Source organism: Ornithodoros turicata, chromosome 2, assembly GCF_037126465.1.
Source record: "Ornithodoros turicata isolate Travis chromosome 2, ASM3712646v1, whole genome shotgun sequence".
Taxonomy (NCBI): domain Eukaryota; kingdom Metazoa; phylum Arthropoda; class Arachnida; order Ixodida; family Argasidae; genus Ornithodoros; species Ornithodoros turicata.
Genome location: NC_088202.1, coordinates 125,788,231 through 125,809,540, shown reverse-complemented (window position 1 = coordinate 125,809,540; position 21,310 = coordinate 125,788,231). Strand labels below are relative to the sequence as shown.

At 45.2% G+C, this 21,310-nt stretch overlaps 1 protein-coding gene and 1 long non-coding RNA gene across 5 annotated transcripts in view; one reads left to right on the top strand and one right to left on the bottom strand.

Moving 5' to 3' along the window:
- Window positions 1-20,534, top strand: part of LOC135386066 (homeotic protein antennapedia-like) — a 142,498-nt gene extending 121,964 nt beyond the window's left edge. For all 4 annotated transcript variants that reach the window (XM_064615785.1, XM_064615786.1, XM_064615787.1 and 1 more), the window contains one exon: window positions 17,640-20,534. In XM_064615785.1, coding sequence (XP_064471855.1) covers window positions 17,640-17,902 — 263 coding nt within the window. In that variant the 3' untranslated portion in view covers window positions 17,903-20,534. The remainder of the gene's footprint in view (window positions 1-17,639) is intronic.
- LOC135386069 (uncharacterized) overlaps window positions 1-21,310 on the bottom strand; it is a 28,315-nt gene that overhangs the window by 6,887 nt on the left and 118 nt on the right. The window lies entirely within an intron of this gene.

Genomic DNA, 21,310 nt, shown 5'->3' with positions numbered 1-21,310 from the left:
TTTCACGAAGGTCCCCTGGCTGAGGAATTCGTGAACAGGTGGTACCATCGAAGAACTTTCTTTTTAGTAAAGATCCTTGGGACACCGGCCATGAACTTGAGTAGCGGCTCATTTGCATATGCTCAACGTTGGCTCATTAACTAAATCAACATCCTAACTTTTAAATTTTACTTTCTACGCTTACGGAACCTCTGTTTTACGTATCGGGACCTTCTGCGATTCAGTGATTTTTTTTTTTCGAGTAATTAATTGGTTTCGTTTTAAACATTTCTTGTGCGGAGCAGTGCACCAATGCGCTCATTGTATCAGTTATCCGGCTGTCAATTTCGTGTTAATCCGCCTGGTTCACGCAATGGGGCGACGGAAGATTAGGAACAGCGCTGACAGCACTGTCGTTCCGTATGTGAGATAGCGTGCTCTTATCATTGATGATAGCGAATGCACCGCTACGGCTGTGTGAACTAATCGGGTGGAGAAGGAGGAGGAACGTCAAAGTGTCTCTGTGATCTTGTGGCTGTTACTTATCTTCCGTCACCCCCATGCGCCAATCAGGCGGATGAACACGAACTTGACAGCTGGATAGCTGACCCAAGGAGCGCATTGATGCACTACTCCGCACAAGAAATATTCAAACCGAAACCGATTAATTACTCGATAAAATCACTAAGTGTCGACGCGGTTTCTTTGAATATTTTTCGCTGAAGGTCCGGGTATGTAAAACGGTGGTTCTGAAAGCGGGCGAAGTAAAATTTAAAAGTTAGGATGTTTAACTACTTACTGAGCGTATGCAAATGAGCCGCCCACTGCACAGTTCATGGCCGGTCAATGTCCCAAGGATCTTTACCAAAAGGAAAGTTCTTCGATGGCGCCAGCTATTCACGAATTATTCAGCCGGGGGACATCCCGATGAAACACGCGGTATAGTCCAGGGATGTCTCGCAACTGGAAATAATGTAGTTAAAATGTTAGCATATCATGTTGTCATTCTGTTAACACAGAACAACATCCGCTTCACGCACACATGTTCTGACTGTTTTGCCTCTACAGGTGCGTCTACAACAGGCAGCGTCCACAGAGTCACCCCCGTTCGTGTTACGCATTTGTAATTCAATGAGGACAGCAACAACAATAAGAATTCAAAGTGCCACAACCCTGTGGACTAATAATATTAATAAATAATAATAGGGAGCAGATTTACACGTCAGGTGAGTCCGCCTATGCACTTGTGTGGCTACATATACTGCACGCGCCGCAGGGTGTACCGCTGCGGATAATTCCGACCACCTGGGGATCATTAACGTGCGCCGGAAATCTGCGTCACTCGTTGCTGGAAACAATGTACGGTATACAATAAATTTTAAGCTTATATGTCGTAGTTTTATTTGGCTGTGTTTGTAGGAGGCCACCATTTTCATATTTTTCTTGATATACACTTTTCCTTACCTTGCCAAGCCAGTTTGATTTAGCTAAATAATGTGAGTACCTATATCTTCTAGTATACCGGTACCTTCTAATCATTGTTATTTGCTTCAAATAACAACCTTAATTTATTCATATTTTTAATGCACTAGACTGGGAATTTCACCGATTTCGCCAAGTACCCAAAGCCGAGCGCGACTTCACGCGTAAATCTCCTCCCAATTGTTATTTATTATTCATTTAACTTTTCTTCTGACAATGCCTGTAGAGGGAACGCAGAATCGTGCATCAGGTCTTTTGGTAGCATGACGAGCGAGTTGATTTCATCGGGACACAAAACACGCCAGCAAGAACATCATGCCGATACAATTTATAGTATCTTGTTCTGCTTCGCTGTCACTTTCTGGTTAGGTAAACCATGTTAGCGATTGAGCTATGTTTTTTTATATGATACTCGCGTACAGGGACTGCTTAGCTTTCGCTTCCCGCGGATGTTGGATGGTAGCACATATAATGGCATGCTATACGCTACGCCGCTCGTTGAATGCCGCAGTGCTCGCTTTTATACTTCCACGACATCCGTCTTGCTGTGGCACGCGGGCTGCTGCTGCAACCACCGCAGCCGTTCCAGCAGCAAGAGAAGACGGATACGAGCCGTCACACAATGAAGCGCGAAGCAACGCTCGGAAATTGTGCGATCCTGGCCGCTGCTGTGGCCGAAATTGAAGACGTCGATCACGCCAGGCACCTTCCGCCCATTAAAACAACGGCACCGAGAGAGCTGTGTTGTTTACCGACGGCTTTCCCCTTGTGACAGGCATTTTTGCTGGCTCTCTGGTACATAGCGCGCGGGATGAAAAGGCTGAGAACAAAGCTAATCAAGCCCGGGCCAGTTTCTCTTGTGTGTACTGCCTTTAGAAAGGCCTAATTAAGGCGAAGCGTGGCTCTGACCAATAATTAAACCTTCCCTCACTTCTCCTCTTCGCGATAGTTCGAGAAACACTGATCGCATTGTCCTCTGTGACATTGGTGCTGCGCATTTGGAGAAAATGTGCCGAGACGGGCACGTCACTGATAAAGAGAGCGATTCTGCGCGAACGCCAGGATCGCTTCCGCTTTTTGAGCCTTCGTTCTTCTTCCAGTAATCCGCCATTAATCGGCGTATCTATTGTAGCCGCGTTGAATCAGATTTTGGATTGGAGTTTTGGGGTTCCGCGTAAGGGAGATGGGAAAGTTCAATTTACATAATTAGGTTCGAGAGCTTTAATTACGAGGGCTCGCGTATACAGAAAGAGAGTCCACGCTGCGCAGGAAACACTGAAGATCGAGATAAGGCCCAGTGGAGCGCGGAGGCTCTGCATGGATTGGCTTCCTGATATATACGTCACTCTGGAAAATGCGAGTCATTCATTCCCAATTTTTCTTTTTTTCTACTTTCCCCCCCCCCCCCCCTTTCGTTTTTCTTCCCACTTTATGAGATGCACCGAGAGCATGCCAGCTCCTGCAGTGTTCTCTTGCACCTTCTCTTTTTTCTTTTTTTTTTCTTCATTCGGCCCTTCTATCTCTTCCTGCTCTAGCTGAACAAATGGAAAATTCGGAATATACCATTTATTTTCGACGATATCTGAAAGCTCGAAAGGGGAACAGGGAAAAACAAAAGAAGATTTTGAGCTCCTCGCAAAAGTTTGGAATGAGCAAAATGCAAGAAGGGGAAAAGAGAGAGACAACGTGCGAATGTTACGTGTTGGAAGAGGAAGCTGAAATCGGAGTAATAGAAAGTTGTCGTTCGTCTTCGCTATTTTCAAAGATAACAGGGATATGTTTTTATTTGTTCGCGTGTATAAATAGCTAAGGGTCACTTTGTGCTTTTTCATTCTCACCCGCTCTGATTGTCGTCTTTATACCCATCGGTGTTCATTGGGAAATGTCTGCGTTAAACAGCAGCGCCCCAGGTTTTGGAGCGGAGGTCAGGGGTTGGAGGATTTGTCCGCTCTGCACTGAGCCGAATAGGCGGTGTCGTTCGACAACGCTAAGGACAAAATGTGGCGAAATATGATTATATGTGTAAGAGTAATAAAATCGCTGTTATTAGTTCGCATTTTAAATATCTATTTGCAGCAATAACAGTAGTTCGTGACTTTACAACTATGTTCTATATCAAAGTTCAATAGATATAACGGATACTGGAAGACACAAAGTACACGTGAGTGGCGCTCATATCGTTTCAAACTGGATTGCACAAGCCGCAGCAAGTAATTGCCATTGTGGAGAGATCTATACAGCATAACAGTTTCTCGTATAGCGGATCGTAGACAGCGCTAATGTGACGACAAGTGTGGCAGCTTCCTCCTGGGAGCTTTCAGGTTTCTTGAGATAGATACTGGGTGTTTCACGAAGGTCCCCCCGGTTGAATAATTAGTAAACAGGTGGTGCTATCGAAAATCTTTCTTTTCAGTGAGCATCCCCGAGACATCGGCCAAGAAGTGAGCGGCTCAGTTGCATATACGCTCATTAATTAAATAAAACTCCTAACTTTTCAATTTTACTTCGGACGCTTTCGGAACCCCTGCTTTACCGACCAAGACAGTTTTTTTTTTAAATTCCGTGTTAGCGCCTCGAAGCAACTGTGGCTATGAGCGGTGTACAGATGTGGACAGATGGAGAGAGGGCAGCAGGAAGGGGTGGGGGGGACAGGGGGATTAGTATGCGTCCTGGGCCGACTTCAGGGGGAGCTCTTCAGGACTTCAGGGAAAACCTGAGACAGCACAGCCGGTGGTAGAATTCGAACCCACCACCTCTCAGTCTTCAGCATGACCTTGGCTACCACCAACGAGCGCAACCATGCCGCTGGTCGACTAAGACTTTCAGCGAAAAATGTTTCAGAAGAAGAGAAGAAAACCAGCGTCGACACTTATTTCTAGAGTAATTAATTGGTTCGGGTTTTTTCCTGGAATAGTTTTCGCCCCAAAGTGTCCGAAGCAAAATTTAAAAGTCAAGAGATTTGTTTAATTAATGAGCGTATGCAAATGAACCGTACACTGCTCAGTTCTTGGCTGATGTCTGAGGAATGATGACTGAAAAGTTTTCGATAGCTCCACCTGTTTACGAATTATTCAGCCGGGAGACCACCGTGAAAGGCCTCCGCTGAAGTATAAGAAATAAATGCAATGAACCGGCGCTGCAAGCTTCGTTTCAAGCTCTTCGCGGATTATTATCTCTGTGGCGCATTAATATCGCTGAGAATTTTAAATTCACGCTCCAAGCACGTGAAACGTCATGATCGGCATGCGTGGAGAAAAGGGATAGTTGTCTTCGTCCGTCTATCGTATACAGCATGCTTTTTATGCGAAAAATGACGATGCCTTTGTTGATGACTGACATTTTTATGGCGCACCAACAATTTTGCTGCCATTAAAAAAAAAAAAAAACAAAGTAGCCGTGAATGTGCAAGGATGTCCGGTGCAAATCAGGAATTCATCTGCGAGCATCACAATAGGATAGCCGTATAATAATTTCGAGCGCACACGTATATAACATGCGTACACGGTTTGACGCTACACTCCAGTGTAGCGTCCACCATGACGCTCCCTCCGGTGTAGCATCATCATCTGTAAATTTATTAAGGCGGCCCTGTTTGATCACACTTGCAATCCTTTTGGATTTTTCCTGGACTTCTTAAACACTGAATCGAGTGAGTTTAGAAAGGGCAAAGCTACAAAGACTACGTCCCTATTCCTGCGCACGAAATTCTCGTCAGAAAACCAGAAAAATAAATAAATAAATAAGCCACACCCGTATGCGTCTCATGTTATCTCGGCTGTTTACCTCATATATATCTACCATTTTCTGATACCATGCAGGATTCTATGTCAGGTCTTTAACTGTGACGGATGATTATACACTTTATTTTCGACTGATCATCTACTTTGTGCTTTTTTTATCACGTAGAGCACTACAGTATGTAGGCTCGGAACAATCTGGATAAACGTTTCTATTCTATATCAACGTGGAGCAGAATACCAAAAAGGGAAATCGTCAGATTGTGCATCATATAATGACCGCTCCGCACGCTATACGAAGGTACTCATCACTGGACTTGAGGCTGTTTCAGTTGAGCAATTCGTGGTCATCCACCGCGAATTGGAAGCCGAGAAGGCCACGTGATCATGCGGCAGGTTGAGCTCAAAGCGTCTCCATAAATCAAGATGGCATCCCAATTCGAAGCCACAAAGCCCCTCCCCGCTGCCATTGGTGGGGAAGACCGGCGAGCCCCCCTTGGTTCGATGGCTTTGTGGATGTTTCGCAAGCAAAATTCGGAGGTGAGGATACAGAAACCCTTGCTGCGTGTACAGGGGGCCCCAAGTATTTCATACGCGACGACGCCAAGTTTCATTAACCTTCCTTGGAGGCGCAGCGGCATACATTACATTCTTAACAAGATAGACTTTTCTCTTGATATTCGCTTTCTGCGCATATGCATATAAATTGCGTGCGAGGAAACACTCGTTAACGTTTCTCCGAGCGCCAGCTGTATTGCTATCTGCACCAGAACCATCTTCTAAAAAATTCTTCTTCCTACGACTTTTTCTCCTCCTCCCTCCCCCCATGCTATAAGAGGAGGAGAAAAAAATAAGGTTAATAACAAAATCAATCACGTACTAATTAAACCCAAGATTCATCAGGATAGTTTCAGGAGAGTTGTGCTGCGCAGAGATAATGATGATAAATATCGAAGCAAATAGGAACCTGGTCTCATGAGCTTTACACGCTGTCAGTTCTTGCTGCTCTTGCAGTCCCCTGACGGTGCTTTTCACTCACTGAAGACGGAAGTAAGGACAAAGCTAAACTTTTCTCTTGATTTAACGTCCCGGCCTGTCTGTGAGAGTCAGCGGACGTTGACTATCGCGAACCAAAATGTTGTCTGTGGCTAATTGACAGTAACAAAAAGGGCGATTTTGCGCACCATTGTTCTTGCGAGCGCCGCCTCCTTTCCTGGACGCGCCATTACTGCTTGATTTTGCTGTCCAGGAAAGGAGTATCACGGTGTGCTTCCACCTTCCAGCGAGGAAAGCATATAGTTTAATGTTCGATACCATCCTGTCGAGCGGACATGCCTATGTGGGTGATGGCATGTCTGAGCCTCGAGCTGTGTGGCTCGAGTCCGAACTAAAAATCGCCAGGTTTTCATTGTGCTCTTTAGACGTGGTCGTTGCGCGTTCGGTATCTTGCGCCGGCAAAAGGGCGAAATTTCATTTGCTGTGCGATCGAGGACCCTAAGGTCTGCATACTGAAGCTGGCATGTGTCTTTTTCCTTCGTAATGAATTCCGCGAATTTTTATATACGACGTTCTGTGTGGTAATTCAGAGGAGCTCTATTGCTGCTTATTCCAACTACAAGTGAAATATTTGTCCACACACTGGTTTGAAGGGCTATGCACCTTAAGAAAATAAGTAGTACTTTTACTCCTTTTGGGGACTAAATGCACTGCCACAAAAAATAGTCCCTTTCGGGAGTAAATGCACGGGAGTAAATGAATGTCACAGAGTGGAGACTGCATTTCACGCGCTGTTGTAAGAGTCCCAGGTACACAATTCGTGTGCATGCATGAAAATACTTTGAAGCAAACCGTCAACCGTGATATATCGAGTGATGTAAAATCTTGCGCCATACATAGGGCAAAATTTGCGAAGAAAGATGCGCTAACTATTTCTCACTCTGTGTGGCTGGAAAATTGCTACGTTGTCTGAGTTATACAGCCTTATGTCGTTCAAATTGACCAAGGGACCATATTTACGTATACTGTTGCATTCATGAGACCATTCGCGAAGTTTACTGACAATTGGCAGTCCTGGGGAGTAAATGTCGGGACTAAATGTCGGGTTAGGGGACTAAAATGGGGAGTAATTGGGAACTAGGGGAGTAGAAGCTGCAATTACTCCCCGTTTTACTCCTTTTTTTTCTTAGAGTGTGGAGGGCGATGGATATAGAGTGGCCACATCGTTTAACAAACACTTGATTTATCATTATCCTACGAGGAGCGGTGAAACTCCAGTAACCGGTGGACTATCCAAGAAAATATAGCTCGCGCAATTGCTACGCTCGCTGGTTGATCCTGGGCCCGCTTGTATACGAAAGGTGAGCAGATTCCTCGGTGGTGCCCCCAGTAGCCTCGGTAGTGCTTCAGGTACGCGCTGTCCTCAATACTTCTGGTGAGTAAAGCACACCAAAAGCTATACAGGGGACGTGCCACTATGTCCGTGCAAGTGGACCCTAGTATCCACAATAAACTTGAAGGCATAAATAATTGGCAAGAACGCATAAGACACCAGAACGTGGGGGTTTTGCCCATATACACAACTACAGCAGCTAGAAAGTTACGTTGCACGGTACGCAATGTGAAGGAGGATGTTCACACCGGTTGCTTGTATACTTCTTTCCTCGCATTCCTTTCATTTTCTTTGCGTTATCTGTTGGAAGAAAAGAAGAAGGTACCCTCTTTCGTTTTGACGCAACATTCTTTCTGGCAGCTGTGCTTTGCGCCCGTGGAGCGTGCCGGCGAGATACGGCCCTCCAATTAATTGCAAACTGTTCGTCTTCTCATTTTTCTTCGTGCCTCAAGGCTTACCAGGAGAGAGATACCTTTCCGGGCAAACATTTCTCTTTTCCCGTCCTATGGGCGAGACGAGGGATTTCATATTTCATGTCTCCCTCGAGCGGAGTCACATTTCTCTCCTTGCGCTGGCCACCTTTTCCCTTTCCGGATCATTTGTTTTCAAAGCAAATGGATTCGGAGGGGCACCTTTCGGATGTAGGGAGCGCTCCGAAGGATTTCGATGTTGCACCACTGCAGAAGTTGGCCATTTTTCTAACATTGCGAAATAGAAAACCGTGCCTGCATAGCGCGCTGAATCTCGATATAACCCCTACATGTGTCCCATGGGTCGCAGCCTGTATCGTACATATGTGTCGCGATACTCATTAACGTTGAGGTTTGTGTACATCTATATTCTATACATCGTATCTCCGTGTAATGTTCTGGGGCGAAACTCAAAGAGCTGCACAGAGCCTGATTTCGATATGAAGGCCGACGAACGGCAACCCTTTCAACCGCGGTTACAGATACCTCACGTTTAGGAATGCCACACGCGCTTCCGTTACCTTTCACCACTTTGCAAATACGAGAAAATGTTACCGGCGTCCAAATAGAAGGTGCTGTGACTCCCTCTGACTTTACCGTAAAAACTTTGGGGTAAAAGTTCGCGTAACCATCACGTCGTGTCACGCTCCTGTATAATGCGTAATTTCAAGTCCTAAGAAAAAGAGACAAAATAAAAGGAACCTGAAATTGGGAATTGTTGTGCGCGTAGCGCATCAGACTCTAGCTCTTTTCTTTTTCTTTTTTTTTTCGAAATGCAGCTAACGCTAAATCCAGCTGCCGTGGCGTAGGGGCTATACGGTGATGGCATTCCACGCCTATACTGGGAGGCGACCCGGGCTGTGCTGTCTGTGTGTTTTCCCTGGGTTTTTCTGAGACTCTTTAAGACAAATGTCGGCGCAGTTCCCTGTGAAGTCAGCCCAGGACGCACGATCCCTCCCTCGAGCAACAAGACGGAAATGACACCCAACCACCACCAGAAGACGCTAAATGTCGTACATGTTGCGGGAACAATTATTTTCCGGTACTGTTTCCTTTCGCTTCAACTCACATCTATTCTGCAAGCTTGATAAGACTGCAGGTCAGCGTCATTGGCTTAAAAAGAAAAAAAAAGCCTTGGTCGATGTTTTGTACAACGCAGATCTGACAAGAAAGTTTATGTGGCGGTGTGTATCTCTCTACCCTATTTTCAGTTGCCCGGATCATGCCAGTATGTGGGCACGAAGACAATGCTCATCTCAGATGTTTCCAATGCAGAATGTAGCTCTATACACCGATATCATTGTCTAGCGTTTTGTGCCTAACAACAATGCCTACTCTAACGTTCTATGTGCTTGAGCATCTACATGATTTTATCAACCCTTACCGTTTGGGCTCGTGTGACCTTTGACTTTCACGTAGCCCCGGAATAACACGACTCTTGATTTTGTTTCTTTTTTGGCACTAGGAGGCTTGCTTGCATTTATTCTTTTTTGCAGACTGCGCAGTAAACGCAAATGTCGTGTGGTAGATCCAATACCTCACCCTTGATTTATATTTCGTTTCATGATATAATCCTACTATCAGAAACGCCACAAAGAGATAGAGAGAAGAAAAAAAGGCTCCTTTTGGCTATTCATCGATTTAAGCTGTCCAAGCTAACAATCTGACTCAATCAGAGTAGCCGGGCATCTGTTTGCGTTCCATGACCTTCTGATATCCTAATGCAGACAGATAGCCGGCACTGCTTTCTTTTACCTGCCGGTGCCGAGTTTCTTTCCCAACTGCGAGACATTCATTACGTCAGTGACATAAGCCCGCATCGCCTTCGATGTCACGTGCTCCTTTGCGATCAAGAAGAGTCTTTACCATCTTATGTGAGTCCGATTCTTCTTACTTATCCCTAAAACCGTCCTGTCCGTTTTCGCCGCACTGCAAAGAAAAGAAACTTGAAAGGTATGGGAACGTGTAAGGTTAAAGGGTGGGTCTGGCTGTTTGTGTCCTTTTCTCTCGCCTTTTTTTTAGCGGCCTATTCTCTCCGTGGAAGCAGATCCTTACCTGCTATACAAAAGCTAGCGTGACCTTGGCTCCAACACAACAGTGCAATAAAACCTTTTGGTTGAGCAAGACTACTACTAAGACTGCCTATTCTGCGGGTTTTTTACCTCTTAGTCAAAAAATAATGGAAAGAGAAACGTGGGTGAAAAGCAGGCGGAAAGGAAGTAAAAAAAAACACTTTGAGGTAGTGCGCGGGGCACCGACGTGACGTTTGAAGGATTTACGACAGTGTTTTTGGGTGCCCCTGGGTGCTGTATGCGGAACTTTTTCTCGGCTCCCTGGGTCTGTAAGGGTTAGCCCTCACCTGCAATTACGTCCTTTTCTTTTTTTTTTCGTTGTCTAGCGGAAAACACGTACCTGACTTTTTTTCTCGCCCATTCAGCGTGTACTGCCCTTCGTTTGTTTACCCTCTGCGTTCAGTGCTTGAAGTTGCGGCCAACTCGAGCAACTCGATTTTCGTGTTTACGAACATGCATGTATATATAGCGATATCAGCACAGTTTGAAATCTCAGTTCTGTGCTCTTGATTTCCTTCTTTTTCTTCTTTTTTTTTCATTTTCCGTCGTTCCTGTTTTCTTCCTTCGACGCAGAATTTTTACCTTGCACGCCTGGGAAGGACTGTAACATATGAAGAGGTTACATTTATTCATTTATTTCAGTATCCCAGATAATATGGCTGGTAGCAACGCATTAGAGATTCAAATGCGCTATTAATAACACCTCACGACAGGGTACTGCTGTTTTCCTACCCTCTAGTGAATTAGGACCGCTCGAGGGACCAGTTTTTTTGTTTGAATTCTACAACGTTGCACCGTGGCAAATTCTGTTCTCCTTCGCGAGTATTTTGATACGCATTGTCCTCCTGTTTGGAACCATGGGGACCACCCCTTGGTTCTTCTCTTTTCCATGAGAACCCTTTTAAGCATCGCAGTTAAACGTAATGGCAAATGAAATTGAATCCGGCTTCAAGAGAAGACCAAGAAGAAGAAGAAAAAAACTCGCTATTCGCTGCTGCAAACGAAAAGAACGCTGATTTTCTCACGAAAATGTAAAAGCACTGCCGGATTGCCCGGAGACTATTTCGGCTTCATTTCCTCGCAGTAGTCTTTCCTTTTATTTTCCCCCTTTCTTGCTTCCCTAATGCGAGCCTCGGACCCAAAGTTTTAGCCTACTATAGTATCGAATCTCACTCCGCTCTTCTTGTGTTTGTTGTATTAGTGTACCGTCGCCACAGCTTTGCTGACGTAGACGGGGTGGGGGCTTTATTTTGAGCGGCAAAAACGCCCGAAAACTTTCGAGAAATGTGCGTTAGTGAGTGGAAATCTTGAGGAGGGTCTGTGAACAAAGGTATACGCACAGGGAGGTGCGCCATTAAATCTCGCGCGCGAAGATTTTCTTCGCGTGGGAGCAAGAGGGATAAGGAACGCACTTTCAGCGTATAAGGTACATATATATTCTGCTGATCGTGTAATGGACTTTAGCGAAAATTGGAATGGGTGCTGGGGGTTCCTCAGTGATGGAAAATACGTGAGTGAGGAAAGGGACTTTGGAGAAAGAAAAGAGAGAAAGTATTTTCTCTATCTTTCGCGCTTGCCAGCGAAAAAGATTGGAATTTCGTTTCTGTGTTATTTCTTTCTCTGTGATGGTGGCTAAATCCGCTCGCGAAACGAATCGGTTCGACGCTCACCGGTGTCGTCTAAGGACAATTTTAGAGAAACACGACGACCAGAAAGCCCTGTTTGGGTTTCTTTATTTTCGGGCGTCACGCGAAGAGGGTCTCAAAGTGCTTCCAGATTTCGCTTTTGTTCATCGGCTCTATCACTAAAGTTCCTTCGCCGCCTCTGGCCCTTTCAGAAGAGACGCAACATTGGGAAGATCTCTTTCTCTATTCGTTGCGGCACCTCCCTAGCTGCCATGAAATTATCTTTCAATTTCGCTGTGTGCACAAAATGCTTTTGTTCTTGGGAGCGAGATAACGGGAGAAATCTCGCAATTTGGTGGAAGGCCAGATTGATATCGGACTGTACGGAGGATGGTTGAAATCCTCGGCTTTAGGAGGGACGACTCAATTCCTGCCGGGGGATTCGAGAAAGCCGAACTTGTTTCTGATTGAAGTGGCGTCCAATATATAACAATATATGCCGCTGCTGCTAAGACTTAGGGTGTTGTGGGTGGAAGTTGGCGTCTTGTCCTTCGTTTTTCAGATTGACTCACCAATCTTCTCGGTGCTGTAAGGGTGGACGTTGTGTGTAATTTTTATGGGCATTATACCATTGAGTGTGTGTGTGTGTGTGGGGGGGGGGGGGGCAAACCATGAAGAAGTTGCCCGGATTCATCGTCTCAAGTCATGAAAGCGGTATTGTTCGTTTGGATGGTTAGCCCGGAATTCAGCGCGCGACGCACGACAATATAGTTCAAGTGAGGAAAATAATGTTGCAAAATAAATTAAAAATTGAAATTAATTGGCATGTGGACACATAGTGTAACGTTAACTAACGCGTAACATTAACATAGCAGTGGCCCTAAAATATCGCCAAGAAATGAACGCAATGATCCCAAGCAGCACAACATATTGGCGCAATATTGGACCAATATTGGCCCAAGGTGATGTGCTGCTTGGGAGTGACATCATTCGAGCATGTTTTACGTTGGAGGAAGCCTCTGCAGATTTGAATGCAGGTTGAAGAAGGACTCATGAATAAGCAACGAAGGACATATATTCTTATATCTGATGTTTAGCATTGACAACACTGCGCGTTCTAAATACGTCGGTCTTACTAGGTAACAAGAATGATAATACAAAATCGTATGCAAGATATTAGAACTTGATTACATGGATGTTAATCTCCATTGTGTGTGATGTTATTACATTCATGTGTTGGACAGTTTTCGATTTTCCATACAATCTCCCGATGCGCATATACAACGAACGCTGATACTTCTGCATAGCTCCCAGTAGGACACCAAAGCTGCTGACAGAACAGGGATGAACGAAGCAAATAAAATGAATGTAGACCCCAGAAAATGTCGGTGTACGCTCACGGGTGACGCTGGTCAGCCAGTACGTACTTCCCTAATTAGTTGCCGGGAGGACAAGGGTATAGTCGTGCATGTTATTACACATCGCAACAGCAGTTCCATTTCGTGCTTCGTTCTCGTGCTTATGAGTACACGGGACCCTAATGAAATAACCGTGTAATGTGTGTTGAAACATCAGCCGGAACCATGCAGGTACGCTTCACCGTATAGAGTTCGATGCTTTGCCTGACCTTGGTCGCGCTCGATCATCGTTGCAAACGACGTCGCTATCTTGGCTCGCGTGTCAACACCGAAATGCTTTTACACCTGTTACGATAGCCCATGTCACGCTATGCGTTATTCCCGTTTTCGGATTTGTGTGATCCTGTAATGTTTCGCATCACCTAAGCGTCAGGAGCGGTTCAACAGCATCCACTGGTTTGTACGGGCGAAATGTTATTACCTTCGTTGTCCGTGGCATGATACTTCGTACTTTGCTTTGCATTCAAACCGGTTTTCTTGCTGCTCCTAAAAAGAAGCAAGTAATCATGGAAATGATGGAGCAAAATCACGTGTAGGTCAAGGAGGTGGTTGAATGCCGCAGAAATCCCAAGGGGTGTCATGCGCGTCAGCACTTTCCTTCGACACTTTTTTTTTTTTTTTGCTTGCCCTTGCTCCAACTTCCTCTTTCTTCTTTAGTTCGCATATCATGATCTGGTCAACAATTTCTTTGGGACCTCGAAGGTGTTCCGTTATTCACAATTTACTCGGTACAGAGAAAAGGAGACCAGACCCGATACCAGCAGCTGACTTTACTAGAAGTGAACTGAACCGTAGCTGAGCCCACAAGCGAATAATCAAAGCGCGAGACCCCCACGCCCCCATTCTCCTATTCGTTCTCAATCTTTAACACGCGGTGCGAACAGGACTATACTGACCTATAGCTCACCATAACTGACCTGCAGCCGAAAACTAGAAGTACAGGTACGTATTGAAAACACTAACGTACGAACACATTTACTTCACAACAGGCTGAAGATAGAGAAGATAAACGTATAATAAGCACAACATACTGCTTGTACAGAAATTAATAATCAATTGAATTCGGGCTTCTATTTATACACTAAGGCAATTTGGTCTAATCTGCGTATACCAGATGGAGGCGGACGACAATTGAGACATATAATATATGGCACATTATATATATGGCACATACTAATCAAGCAATAAAGTTTGAAATTCATCGCTTCCCTGACGTTTTGCATTCTCGAATCCCACACGGTGGAACGCTGTGCAACACTGTAAGCATTTTGTGTATTTACTTTGTGCTACATTTTATTGAAACTGTATTGAATTGTATCGAACTTGTACTACACAAGTTTACTTCGTTATATTAAATATCCTGATAACACTGTAGTTCCGATACAAGTACATTATTTATTGACTATGCAACATGTAAATTTCCCTAAATTGCTTTTTCTCCTTTCCATTATTCGTAACTAGAGAATAGATAAGTAGAGGTGTTCAGTGGACAGCGACGCTTGAGGAAGTTTGTATAATTGGAGCGGTAAAGCACGTTGGGACAATTAAAAAGTTATTCGAAAATATTTGGCTATCTTCATACGTCTTCCTTGGCGCAACTGCAGCAACATGCTTCTGAAAAATTGCAGCGTACATTTGCTACACGTTCTTTTCTTATATTCGGTCTAGATCAGCCCCTAATGTATTGCAACCCACAACTCAGCCACAAGACAGTAGCTCATCAATGTCCCAGCCACTTAACAAACGTTTATCCCCCTCATAAACGGCACATCCATTGTTATGCGACAAAAACAACAAAGGCCCCAAAGCGGATCCCTGTGGCACACACCAGCAATTACTGAGCGCTTTCCAGATTGTTGGTTATTGGCTAGAATCGTAGTTCCTGCACGAAACAACATCACGCTGTTAATTTTTGTTCAGCGTCATGGTAATAATAATAATAATTGGAGTAAACCTACTCCACTTATTATTAACATCACGCTGAACAAAAATAATCGCATCTACGGTACGCCCTTAACGATGTTTCGTTACGGCGGTATGCAGTCATTGACTAATATCGGCCATCTGGCGTTGCAAAAATTCTAGCACATTAGGGTGCAAAACCGTAGGTTTTCAATAGGTAGCAGAGTACCTAGAGCCAGCTAATAACTTTTCTTTATAAGCACCTGACCGGAAATAATTTGCGGATAGACTCTTCATAAGCAGATAATAATTGCCCAATGTTCCCCGCCCTGCTTCGTCCGACAAAAAAATCCAAACAGAGAGGTCTTTGGCGCTTCATCTTCAGAGGAGGAAAGCCGTCACAGGAAGGCGAAAGCGATCTGTGACCACAGGCACATGTGGTGGCTAAAAAAAAAAGTGTATGGTAGATCGGGGGAGGGGCGTGCATTTTAGCAGTTTCTGGATGTCCATTAACTGTGTCCTGGTCGCACGGGCTTCATTTTACGTGTGTAGAAAACAAGCAAACACAACATCAAACAGCAAGCACAAGGAAAGCAGCGTGGTATAATTGTCGTGAACGAAAAGTTGCTGTAGTGCCATGTCCAGATTTCATTTCACTTCACTATAGGATAATTGTTGATAATCGTTTGTTAGATATAAAATTACGCTGCAGGTAACAATTCGCTGCTTTAGCGCTGTCCTTGTACCACTAGTTTTCCTCGGTGAATTTAGCTAACTGGTTTTAAGAAAACTGTGCATTACATCACAAGGCCATGTGCCTGTAACACACACAGCTTTTCACAATTCAATTCAATAATACTTGCACGATGAACTAGCACAGGGAACAGGGACAGAGTGAAGAAGACGATCCAGGATGGGTACTACACTTCCAACAAAATAATTTATTGGCAACATAGTACTGTCTTTTAAACAGCACACTTACAGAATGCATCATCCACATCCACGTCATCCACAGACCAATCAAGCATCATCCGCCTTGTCCCACATTTTCGGGAATTTTACCTCGTTATCAGACAAAGTGATAGAAGCATGGCTTACGCACTGTGATTCATTTATTCTTATCTCAAATGCCTCTGGTGTGATGTGATGTGATATAAAAAGAAGAAAAAAAATGTCTCTATTATTTCCCCTGTATGCTGATCAACAGAACGACCTTTTTTTGGTTTTCGAAACCTTTCTTGGTTTTTTCTCTTGGTTTCCGAAAGCTTTCCCAAGCAGCACAATGTACTGAAAGTCGAGTGCAATAGCCCAAGCAGCAAAATGTACTGATAGTCGGGTGCAATCGGGGAGGACGGGTAGGTGGAAGGCCTTGAACAGACTCGTGAAACTAAGGAACAGCGATAAGACACAAACCGTCCACCCCTATTGCACTCGACTTTCAGTACATTGTGCTTCTTGGGAGGGGTGGACCGGTAGATGGAAGGCCTTGAACAGACTCGTGAAACTAAAGACAATTATTAAGACATATACCGTCCACCCCTATTGCATTCGACTTTCAGTACATTGTGCTGTTTGGGTTGGAGTACACCCACACGTGCTGCAATGCACAAATAAGTGGCTAGACGGGGATCCTCTCAGGGTAGCAGCCATGCTTCTATCACTTTGTTTGACAACGAGGTAGAATTCCTGAAAATGTTAGACAAGGCGGATGATACTTGACTGGTCTGTAGATGACGTGGATATGGATGATGCATTCTGTAAGTGTGCTGTTTAAAAGACAGTACTATGTTGTCAATCAATTATTTTGTTGGAAGTCTAGCACCCGTCCTGTCGTCGTGTTCTCTCTGTTCCTGTTCCCTGTGTTAGTTCATCATGCAAGATCAGTACCAACATGCCCGTTTTTTTTACCTTGATGTCAACTGTTGGTGGTGAGATCTAGTCTGCAACTAGCCGAGCACTATACTGTGGTTTGCTAACGTTCTGGTTTGTCATATGACCTTATCTGTGCTGTCAGTAACGACTTGCTTACTATAGGCGCTTACCGACGCAGTGTTTTGCGCAGGTCACCAACAAGTAGCATCACGTTCAGTAGATTTCTAAACAAGCACGGAAGCGCACGTCAAAACAAGCGGCAGGTGATACTAGAGGCCGGGTGTCAAACCGCTGCAGCGCTTATACGTTATCCAATTCAAGGTGTTCGTGCGTTGATAGCGACTTTTAATATACCCGAAGAGTTCCGCAACAATGGTTCAAAAAAACAAAAAAAAAACAAAAACAGGAAAGACAGAGAGAGAGAGCTATAAGAAAGTCGTTCTATTGCTTTGGAGTGGCTGACATTGTATTGGTGATCTTGGATTTCACAGCTTACCTTACCGTGTCGCTTCTTAGGGCACTCCTGTTTTCAGGCTGCGAAGAGTGGCGTTTTCTAGCTGTATGCATACATTTTGTCATGCGCATCTGTGCTTCATGACACAATGTCGCCGACCGTTGTAGAAATGCAATTTGAAAGTTGTGATCTATTTCTGCCGCAAATAAACTGACCTTCATTGCACTCCTCCTTTTCAGAGCGAAAGCGGGGCCGCCAGACGTACACGCGCTACCAGACTCTGGAGCTGGAGAAGGAGTTCCACTTTAACCGGTACCTGACCCGCCGGAGGAGGATAGAGATCGCCCACGCATTGTGCCTCACGGAGAGGCAAATCAAGATCTGGTTCCAGAACCGGCGTATGAAATGGAAAAAAGAAAACAAGGCCAAACTGGAAGCGGGCCTCGCCCTCGGCCACGGTCCTCCGGAGCTCACGCACCACCCTGAGCACGGACCCCAGTAACCGCCAGTTTTAAACCTCGGTACTGACGACGACGCGTGAGCGCGTATCTCCATCGTCCCCCAGTATGGCGGTGCCATCCAGGATGGTCTCCGCTCTAACGTGTACATAACGGTCGACCCGTCAGCAGGGTATGTTCAGCGTTCGGTGCCCAAAGGGAGAAGCGAGATCGTGGTAGTTTCAGGACATAACTTTGGTGGAACTACGGCATAGGGCTCAGAGAGTGCTTGGTCACGTCGCCGTACAGAATACTCCTCACTCCAATGCTCACTCCGTCTTTTTTTTTTTTTTGTAAATACGGCGCTGTCTTTCACCTCCGGTACATTCGATACAAATGTCATGCTCGCATGTCATCCAAGCGGGTGCTCAGGTTACTAATGGCTTTATGTCGACCGGTGACGACCGCTCGACGGGACGTCAAATTTCTTAGTTTATTTTGTTTTAGCTGCTGCACTAGTCCCCATTTGCTATATGCTTGTTGGGTGTTCACATTGGAGCTTACGTGTTTACACCGATCGTCGATATCGTCACTCGTTCACTTTAGCTGAGTACAAAAAAATTGGTGAAATTTACCAATGTGTAGCAGGAATGTAGTTGGTCAGGATCATTGTACATTTGTTCATAGCTTTCCAATGTATATTTATTATTCGTAAGATCTGTGCTTTTGCACAGATTGCTGATACTCGGATATACCTGATATACGTAGACGCTCTTTCTTAAGTCATATCAGCCGCACCACTGAATCTCGTTTACTGGTTATTTAATTTTGATCAGTTTGGTCCATGGCCGCCCGCATAGCGATACCACGATTTCTTCATCCGGGGGCTTATCACTGTCTGAAATTTTAGGTCACATTAGAGAGATGCTCAACATGGTACCTTCCTAAGTATACGTATGTTCCTTTCACCTAGATGCGCATCACTCATCAGCTAGCGTCATGTCGAGTACAGGTTCTCTTCTGTTGATACGTATTCGGAGTGTGCAGAAAATAGAAGCAGGAACAGCGCGAATGAATCCGCATATTCGAGCCGACAATGGGAGCTTCCTTAGAGAGGTCACCACCGGTGGCGATGCTCCGAAGCCAAGTCGAACAATGCGGTGAAAGCGAGAGTTCTAGCAGTTGTTTTCGTTGCCAAGGGCGTGCAGCTAATTCTAACAACGTGAACAAAAAACCTGCACACAATGCTCTGCCGTAACATGAAAAGCAGGCGTAGTTGCACGATGGAGAATCCCGCCTGGTGAACGAGCAAGAACAAGAACCGCTGGCAGGTCGTCCTCACAACGCCGCCATCAGTCCCAACCCCCTTCGTAACTCCGCACCGGCTTCTCCGAGGTCCCTCCCCAGTTTCCAGAAAAAGATGAAAAGGATCCCTTGGAGCCTTCTTCTTGTTGACGTACTTCTGACGATGGACTCCACAGGGGGCCAGTTACCTCCATGGCGCCGAGGAATGGGCTGCGGTGTGTCCTCCTTGCGCAACCGCGGGCTCCGGCTGAGCTGGTCGCTCGAGTCGTTCGGCGGCGGCCGTTTTTGACCCTGCAACTGCAAAACTCTTCGCTACATCTTCTCCTGGCCGAGCATGACTCTGCCCACTCGTGATCTCATCATTCTGTGTCCAAGGAAACACGTTCAGGAAAGGTGAGCTGAGAACAATACGCGACAGGACCCTCCTCACACAACTCCTTCTTCTGGTCCAGAGTTACCTTTGTCATGCGTGTGTGTCTGTGCAACAAGGAACACTGTTTAAGAAGACCGGACTTAGGTTTCCCCGCATCCAGACTTTCCGCTGGGGCAGTGAAAGTGAATGGACTGCAGCTGTGCTGCAAACTGTGTTTCGTGATACCCTCTGTTGTGATGTGATTCTCTGACGCAGTTTCATCGTGAACATTTTATGTTTTGGGGTACAGAAGGGGCAAAACGTGCGGCATGTCCGATCTGTGTATTAAGTCTTCAGAGGTTTGTACGTATGAGAGTGGCGTTTAACGCGGGTCGAGTATCACTCTATAATGCTGCTATACCACTCTATCGGACAGTCCGCAGACGAGAGGTCAATCCCTCGATATCTACTCACCGAGATATACGTATTTCATTGTGATCGCTTATGGAGAGGTTGCTGGAAGTTAAGATGAAGACGTAGCTCAAAATATTTAGTAGGACGCGAAGTAATTTAAAATAGCAAGAACGAGATCTTCTCATACTTAGTTACTCCGAACTCAGCTCCGTCACAACACGCATTTATTTCTCTTGGCAGAGAGAGGGAAATACTTATTTTGTGAGCAGTAGAATTGATGGCGGCAAAACATAAAAAGAAAGAAAAGAAAAAATTCCAGAATTCAGGTTGGCGAAGCCTCGAATGCCTGTATTGACCCATATATTGTCTAGACTTCAACAAATTTCGCAGAACCTGTTTTCAAAGGGCAGATTAATGGTAGCGTGTTACCATGACATCAAAAGATGCTGGTTGCTCTTAGCGACGTGCATGGGACGATAAGGGAAGGTATGGTTACCATTATTGTGAGATATCGATACGTATATTGGTTAGAAACCACCCCAATTTCCTTTCATTGCTCTCTTTCCAAGATGATACTCAGAAATGTGAAAACGAGATATTCCTGAAGTTCTGTCGCTCAAATTAAACTTGTGTATAGACATCAAAGTGTCAGCAATGTGTCTTCATTTGGAAACGGCAGAGATCAAACAACAAGGACAAGGATTCTCTTTGGGTTGCTTCCAGAAGGCATGAACAAGGCATGAACCTATTACCTACTCAGGCATAACGACACGGGTATTCTCCTGGGATCATGTAAGCATGCATTTACTCTTAGTGAAGGCTTCGGAACATGTGACTTGTTGATATTAGGCCGCTACTTAAAGATCAGGGACCTCGGCAGCCTCATGCTTGCCCCCTCAGTCCGTACAAAAATTTAGTGATCAAACCGCATCAGCGAGGAAAATGCAACCAAGACTCTTTGCATCGATCCATGTCGTCATCGACCCAGGATAGCAGCTTCCTAAATGGACATATCAAATTCGATGATGACATGATTTGCCTACAATTCCAGTAATCCCATAAGCGCAGCAATATTTCAATTTTCGCGTACTTAAATCGAATATACGAAGTGCTCGCCTCCAAAAGTCAAACTCCAACTAGACCCATAACCCTGAAACGGCTGACAAAACCACGAAACGACATCGTTTCTTCCCCCCTTGGCTGCGATGCTCTTCTCCCAATTCTCGGAAGCACCCACGGCCGCCCGCAATTTATCCCATTACAGTTTATCTATCCGCGACGGCGCCGACGACAGACACATATACGGGTTGGCGGACATTTCCAAAAGGTGCTTCACACAGCTGCTAATTAACTTGGGTTCGTCAAATTACGACGGCACAACCTTCGTAGCGCCCCACGGAAC